The 8,272-nt window shown below is 39.7% G+C and overlaps 1 protein-coding gene across 1 annotated transcript in view; it reads right to left on the minus strand.

Moving 5' to 3' along the window:
* Positions 1-8,272, minus strand: part of ADHFE1 (alcohol dehydrogenase iron containing 1) — a 26,560-nt gene that overhangs the window by 17,200 nt on the left and 1,088 nt on the right. Inside the window, exons 2-8 of the mRNA XM_023727721.1 lie at positions 6,694-6,740; positions 4,941-4,994; positions 4,601-4,755; positions 4,259-4,455; positions 2,764-2,841; positions 1,374-1,479; positions 465-773 (exon numbers count right to left, since the gene is read on the minus strand). Coding sequence (XP_023583489.1) covers positions 465-773; positions 1,374-1,479; positions 2,764-2,841; positions 4,259-4,455; positions 4,601-4,755; positions 4,941-4,994 — 899 coding nt within the window. The 5' untranslated portion in view covers positions 6,694-6,740. The remainder of the gene's footprint in view (positions 1-464; positions 774-1,373; positions 1,480-2,763; positions 2,842-4,258; positions 4,456-4,600; positions 4,756-4,940; positions 4,995-6,693; positions 6,741-8,272) is intronic.

Consider the following 8,272-nt stretch of genomic DNA (forward strand, 5'->3'; position numbering starts at 1 on the left):
TAGGTCTTAATGTCTCTTATCAGCCTTCATCCCGAAGTGTATCTTTGCTCTCTCAGGCGCCTCTAATGGCTATGTCATTCAGAAATCTTTGGAAACCTTTCAGAAGCCCTTTAATATTTCCTCCCTTTTAAATCTCGTGGGACTGTGAATTCTATACATTTATTTCTTAAACTGAGTTCATGTGAGTTCACTCGATGGGTCGATTCTGTGTCCTTTGGGCAGGGCCCAGAAGGGCACAGCCAACAACTGCCTCTGTGGTTCTTATATCTGCCCAGGGTGGCCAAACCTCAAAGGACATCCCAGCTCACACCAGCTTTGGTTTTGAAGATTTGCTGAATGAACCTCCATTTATCCTATCTGCATCCTTCCTAATTTAAGGGCTCCTATTTTGTTACCTCACAGCTGCCTTTGTCTTTTAAGACAGGAGGATCCAGATTTCATCCATCCCCATAGGGCACCCACACCAGCCCTCTTGTCCCTTCCAGTGGCACTCCTCTATGTCCACTGACCAAGCTTCTAGTGGACAGTCCCACTCAGGGCATTCCAGGACCAGGCACATTTTACACGAGGGCGGATCACACTTTTTCTGTTCTGTTTCTATCCCCTGCTGGGTGACATACCTCTTCAGATACTTAGCAACGATCTGCAGCGCATGCACTGCCCAAATGTCGCTGATTGGGTTGCTGCCCTGGTATGCTGGCCGGCTGATGGGATTGGAAGGGCAGGGACTCCGCAGGTGATAGGGGAGGGCAGTGTAGGACTCCAGGGCATGGCTAACAAGAGACATTCAAAATACATGGATTCAAAGTGCTGTCTTCATCTTTCCCTCCATACAGATTCTAAGTTGTCTTTGAAATACTTGGTACGTGTTCCCTGTGGATATGCTACTTAGCACTTAGAATACAGCACATCCCATTAGCCAGCCTCTTGTCCACTGACAATCATCGCGGTTATAGAAATGAATACGTGACATTTATATGAGCAGCACTGCAGTGTTTTTGACCATGTATGGCCCATTTCCAGTATAAATAAATCTTTATGGTGCTGCATTATTAAACATTTGAGCCATGAAAAAAGCACTAAATCTTAAAAATGACTTCCTTGTTGAAGCTATTTACCATTTTATGCCTTGATCAAATGCCATGTCACCAAATGGGGTCACTGTTAACTAGACTCCTGCTAATCCACGTTTCATTAAGAGTACAGCACAGTGGGTAAGAACCAGACTCTCGGGTCAGCTGCCCAGGGGTAAATCCTGGCACCAGACCTTCCTGCTGCAGATCTATGAATGCTTATCAAGTGCTTTGAGCAACAAAATACTGCCTATCGACCCAAGTACTGAAAAAGCCCCTCCAGGTGGGACCAGGACCTACCAAAGCACATCAAAGCCACTGTTAGCCACCACTCGGTCAGGCATGTGGAGAGTGTGCAGAGGATCAATCAATCCCAGTGTGGGTTTGATGGCTCGTGAAGCAATGCCTAAAACATGGGGTTTTTCAATAGAGGCTCAAGGCATGAACAGCATTTTTAAAAATTAAATAACTTCTGCAATTATCCTAAAAAATAAAAATAGGAGATAAGATTCATTCTCATGTAGGGAGGCAGAAAGGAACAGAAGAAAGAGATTTGGAGTCAGACACCTGTGTTTTTCAGTGGCATGTTGGAGCTGCCCTAATGGTTTACAGAAGCCCAGTTTATACATCTCTTCCCAATTCTGAGATGAGTAACATCGTTGGCCAGGGTGGGAGTGTTTACACCACGGGAACTGGGAAACGCTACAAATCAGGGCTTTAAAATTTTTTTTTTTTTTTAATTGCAGAGAGCTGGTTAACCATCATACCACAGTTTGGTCCTTGCTCTACAACATATTGTGTGCTTTTGGGCGAGTTACTTAGCCTCCCTGAGTTCCCTCAATTATAAAATTGGGTTATAATAGCACAGGGCCTCTGTCCCTCAGAGAGTTGTCATAAGGACCAAATGACATAATATTATGTAAAACTCTTTTATAAACTGTGGCAGAATTTAAATGTTGGCCACTGTCATTCATATTATCTTTAACAATGTCAAAGGATAATGTAATTTTAAAAAGAGAAGTTACTATAAATGTGCAGTGGAACGTCAATTTTAATCTGCTACAAAGGCCTGGAACAAGACTGTTGAGCCAGAGTCAAGGAGAGGGACATTTCTACCACATTAGCTGAGAGTACATGAGAGGGCAGAGAAGAGAAAAGGATAATGATCACTGAGAAGACAGAAAAGAGAACAGTTGTTACCTGGAGTTAGGGCTGGGAAGGAGCATTAGGGAATTTTCTGGGGTGATAAAAATGTTTTATAGCTTGATGTGGTAGTGGTAACATGAGTGTCTATATCTGTCAAAATTCATCAAACTAGACTCTTAAAATGGGTGTATTTTATTGTATAAAAATCCTATCTTAATAAAATTGATTTAAAACATAAAGAAGTGACTAAGAAAACGAACAACCATTTTCACTGATACACAGTGACTACCTGGGGCAGAAAAAAGGTCAATCAAGGTTTATGAAATTTCCATATGATTTTCATAGATAGTCTCAAAAGAAGTTTGTTTGACCTATTTATATTTTTATATGTACTTGGAAAAAGAAAATGCATAAATGCACTTACTCTTAACTCCATAATGCCTTGATTTTTAAATATCAGGATTAAAGAACAGGGTGTTGACAGGTAGAAAAGAGCATTAAAAAAGAACAAAAAACAAAAAACAACTATGGGAAAAACTCTTACCAGTTTTTACTTTCAATTGTTCATAGTCAAAAATGGCAACCCCTGTAGTTTCACTTCCGGTTCCTGAGGTAGTTGGGACTTGAACAAAATAATGTTAATTGTAATAAAAACCAAAACAAACAAGCAAAAAACCAAACCCATTGCCGTAGAATCGATTCCGACTCAAAACGACCCTATAGGACAGAGTGGAACTGCTCCATAGAGTTTCCAAGGAACGGCTGGTGGATTTGAACGGCGTACTTTTTGGTTAGCAGCTGAGCTCTTAACCACTGCACCACCAGCACTCAAATTATAATAATGCAGCAAAATAAAGGTAAAGGAGTCCCTGGGTGGCCAAAGGGTTAAACGTTTGACAACAAGAAATAATGGTGAGTAGAGCTACTTAATTCAGCCTGAGGAAATAAGGAACAAAGTTAACACAGACACGATGTTCAGAGTGTTTGTATTAACACAGGGACCTCTAGCCACCTCGGCTCCTCCCGCTCTGGAGCTGAAGCAACTGCAGCCGGGTATTCCGACCCTGCGTCTCCTGCAAGAAAATTCCTTTTTGCCATCTCTAAAAGACATCTTTATTCCCTCTTGGCAGAAGTACAGTAATGCTCTGCCTTTGCTGGGCTCGCGGTTTTGTAGCTCAGTCAAGTTTCTAAACTTTACTAATCACCCCTCTGTGTGGTACTGACACAATTTCACCAGAGGGCTCCGTTTGCCAGACATCAATTAGGCTGTTCCCCGCTGATTCCTAATTCACGTCAAAAAAGTTCATCTGCCATCAGCTAACCCGTATCCCATCACAGGGCCCTTTCACGATGAGACAGAGAGAGAGCAAAATCTGAAGGATATTTTCCAGTTACCAAAACAGTACATCTTAGTTGTAAAACTCTAAAGTAGGACTAAGCTAGCAGCCATAAAGAGGGGAGGGGAAACAGGACCGGAAGACCCCAAGGACCCCTGTGGAACCCGTACGTCATTCTGATTTGGATTTGAATGTCTGTGCCCGGGACAGCCACAGAGCAGATGTCGCCCCGCACAGGGCGTCCATGCTGGCCACATGTCTCAGGGAAGAGACAAAGCCTGAGGTCAGCTGAAGAGCGATCATCTGGAAGAAGGGGTTGGGTCAACACCAGAAAAATAATAGCAAATGTTCCACTTAAACTCCACGGTGGCTGGCAAAATGGGACAGAACAAAGAGACGTTTAGAGGGATATAATACTATGTAGCGATGACGCTTCCTTCCCCCTGCCCCCCATACACATAGTGACTTCATTGTTAAATTTGCAAACTTTGCTATCATTGACACACATTGTCTCCATCGGTGCAATAATGAAGATTAGGATTTTAAAAATAAATGAATTGCCATCTGTTTTGGTCTCCAAACAAGGCATTATACTGAAATGAAAAAATCAGAATGCTTTAGAAACATACACCCTAAAATTATTAGCTTACATTTCTCCTAAGGCCTTTTGGCAATTGTAAAGTCAAACAAGCAAGTCTTTACCTGCAATCAGAGGCTTAAGAGGCACAGACACTGGTTTTCCCTTCCCAATGGGGGCGTTGACATAATCTAAGAACTCAGAGCGAGGGCTCGACGAATACAAATTAGCAGCTTTACAGGTGTCAATGGTGGACCCGCCACCCACAGCCACGTAAGCATCGAAAGCTCCCTTTTTGGCAAATTCAATAGCTTCCATGAAGCTTGGAGAAAGTTAAAACAAAACAAAGTATTACGTCATATTTTTCAGAAATAAATTGCCATGCCATTCAATAAATCCTGGGGCAAGTTTTAAACAACAGTGATAGTGTTGGTTTATATTTCCAGTAAAGAACAACACAAGAATACCTTGTATCAGTTGGCTCCACTCTCACATTATCATAGACCTTAAAGTTTATACCATTCTTGACTAGGGAATTCATAACTACTTGCACAGGAGGGAGCTGGGAGAGGTTCTTGTCTGTCATCAAGCAAACATTTTTAGCACCCATGTTTTGTAGGTCCTACGATAACAAAAATAATTCATCAGTTAGGTTTGATTGCACTAGAACGGTAATAGACTCTTCTGACAAACTCAACACTGTACATTTTTAAAAATAAAAGAGTCAACGGTTGTCAATTAGCACTTATTTTTTTAAAAAATCTGCAACATTTATAGCAGGAGATTGTAGAAATCTCAAATACTTGCCATGCCCACTTCCTTTGTAACTCCTGCTCCGTATCTAATATTTGAAACAGCCATCTGAAAAATAAGATTTGGGTTTTGAGTGCTTTAGAGAGTTGGCCACTCCTTTTCTAAAAACCTGAAATGTTTTCCCACTGTCTAGAGAATATACTCCTTAATATGGCCTTCCAAGTCACCCTCAATCTGGCCTCGCAGTCACCACACCTCTTTAAAAAAACCTTGGCTCCGGTCACATTGGAATTACTTCTTTTCCCAAACACATCATATAGTCTCAATTGTTCCTTCAGCTTCAAATGTCTGCCTCCTCCCACTTCCACACTTAAATTCCCTATCAAATTTCTTCCGATTTTCTATTTTCCAACTTAAATGTGGTTATCTCTTTCATATATTTTTCCCCCTTTATTCACTCATCCAACTATCCATCCATTCAATCAACCATCCATTCATCCACCCACCCATCCACCCTTGCATCCATCCACCCTTGCATCCACCCACCCTTGCATCCATCCATCCATCCATCCATCCATCCATCCATCCATCCATCCATCCACCTACCCACCCACCCTTGCATCTATCTCTCCACCCCTTCTGCATCTATCCACCCACCCTTGCATTCACCCATCCATCCACCCTTGCATCTACCCATCCATTCATCTACCCTTGCATCTATCCATCCATCCACGCTTGCATCCATCTATCCACCCTTGCATCTATCCATCCATCCACTCTTGCATCCATTCATCTACCCATCCTTGCATCCACCCATCCATCCACCCTTGCATCCATCCATCCACCCTTGCATCCATTCATCCACCCACCGTTGCATCCATCAATCCATCCTCCCACTCACCCAATGCTATCAAGTGTCTGCTATGTTCCAGGCACTGGGCTACTGTGCTTGGCTCTGATAATATAACTATGAAAAAGAGAAACATGATCTCATAAAGTTTATAGCTGAGGGAAGAGCTTTTAAACTGATGAATGATAGGCCACTTTTGATCAACTCCATATTTTGTTTGATCTATATTATGTTAAATTGTTTTTGAATTGGTTAATAATTTTAAAAAATCAGGGTAAAAAAAAAATCCAATGTGACAGTCTGAATTTCTATTTCTCCTGAATAATCTGGCAACACTGGGCTTGCATTCCTATGTTGTCAGCAATAGATACTCAGCAATCATGTGGCACTGAGTAGAAGCTACACCCTTTAGCTGGGGACTGTTCCCTCAGTGAATTCAGCACAGTCCTCACCCAGCCTGCTTAGCTGATTAGTAACTCTTGGGCTCCTGGTGACACTTTAATTTGTGACTCCTGCACTAGGAGACAGGGACTTAAGCAAATAATTACAAACAAGTACTTAATTCAAGTGTGATTAAAAACTCATCACAATGAATTGTTCCTTTACTTTTGCTTCAGTAGATTACTTTTACCTCCTTTGGAACCATCATAATTACAAAACTAAGGAAGATATAACATATAACATATAATTTGGAGAGTCTGGAGAAGCTGGAATTTATTGTATTCTAATGACAATACAGAAGATGGTATTCTAGATACTATTCATATTATCAGATAATTTACATTCGATTATTCTGACAAGGTATTTTGCTAAATAAGCACTAATGGGTTACATAATTAGATTATAGAGCATCAATTAATAACAAATTTAAAGTGAAATAATCACGCATTAACAAAATACTCTAGTTACATTTTCTCAGGTTATTCATAAAAGAAAGAATGGCTTGATTAAATCTACCTCAAAGGCATAATCTGTTGTTTTCCCAGAAGGTGACAGTCCAGTGGCTAGAAATAAAAAAAAAAAATCATCAGAGTAGGCCTCAAAAATAAAGAAAAAAATGTTATTTGATAGTAAATTGGCATTCCAGCAGGGAACATAACCATTTCCCTTACTATCTTACCTAAAATATATTTATCTTTCAGGTTTCATTGTTGTACATTAAATTAAAATTCAACTCTGCATATTAAAGGTAGAAATGTAATGCTAACTTGATGCTGATTTTGTGAAAATAAAGTTACTTAAAATATTTTCTCCACTGAAATTAAGAGTTTTGAAAACATAATTTGTAAAAAATCCTCTAGAATCTACACAATTTGTTCAGGGTTTGTTTTCATTACTTAAGTCTCAGTGATGAAAGGCAATATAAAAATCAGTGTCATAGCTAAAGGTCCAATTGGGTTATTGTTAGAGAAGCACTATTAGTATATTCATTAATTAGAGTTCTGCTTATATTTCTTATAGCAATTGTGATAATTTGTTTGAATTAAGGTTTCTTTTTTTCATAGAGGTAACTTATCACAGTAAGATATTTACATTTTTAAAGCACATAAATAAAAAATTAGTTTTCTTCATGACATTTAATAAATATTTTATAAATGGGTATTTCTTTGCAAAGTATCAAGTTATAATTACGGTAAAAATGATTTTCTGTCATACTGGAAAAGTATGAGGGACCCAGTTAATGAATTTTTTCCTTGTTTTTACCTACTTATTCACATCAGTCCTGGTCATCATAAGATAAATGAACATCTACAGAACAATTTTCTCTACCATTTTTTAAATAAAAAGAGATCACAACTGGAGGACTATCTAACCTTGGCTGCCTGAGGGTAAAAGCACCCTTAATCAAAATTCAAATTTCTTTGGTCCCTACAGGCTTTAAAGAAATGAATCCATTATTCCTGTTAACTAAAATTTAGGAGAGACATCAATTGGATCCTACATAACAGTGAGATTATCTTTCTCTAAATTATTAATTTCATTCCACCTAACAGGAAATGACTGGTTCTTTGTTAAAACCTACTAAGAACCAGAGAAAACCAGCTGATCACAAAGATTCTGCATATGTCCAGGAGGGCCTTATGGGCTGATAACGCCTCTGCCTCGCAGATGGCAGTTAATGAAGGAGGTCCCTTGGCTTGTCCTGAAGGGTGAGCCACTCCCCAAGCAGGAAAAAGCACTCAGGTAGTTACTCTTTCTCTTCTACTCCCAGCAGCTCCCAAAAGGACAGGCACTCTTTCCATGCCCCGCCCCCTGTTTAGATTTGACCTTTACTTCCTAGAGCCAAAACCAGCGTTTGCATCAGTAATTCATTCATATGACGTTTTGAGGACAACGACTTCCCATTGCTCCGTGGACAGTGGAGTTTGGAGAGGATTAAGAAGTTGGTGGGGACTGAAAATTTTTGTCATTATTATTATTTTTTACATATACTTTATTTTTGATTGTACTTTAGATGAAGGTTTACAGAGCAAACTAGTTTTTCATTAAACAATACACATATTGTTTTGTGACATTGGTTGCCAACCCCACATGT

Source organism: Trichechus manatus, unplaced genomic scaffold, assembly GCF_000243295.1.
Source record: "Trichechus manatus latirostris isolate Lorelei unplaced genomic scaffold, TriManLat1.0 scaffold00018, whole genome shotgun sequence".
Classification (NCBI taxonomy): domain Eukaryota; kingdom Metazoa; phylum Chordata; class Mammalia; order Sirenia; family Trichechidae; genus Trichechus; species Trichechus manatus.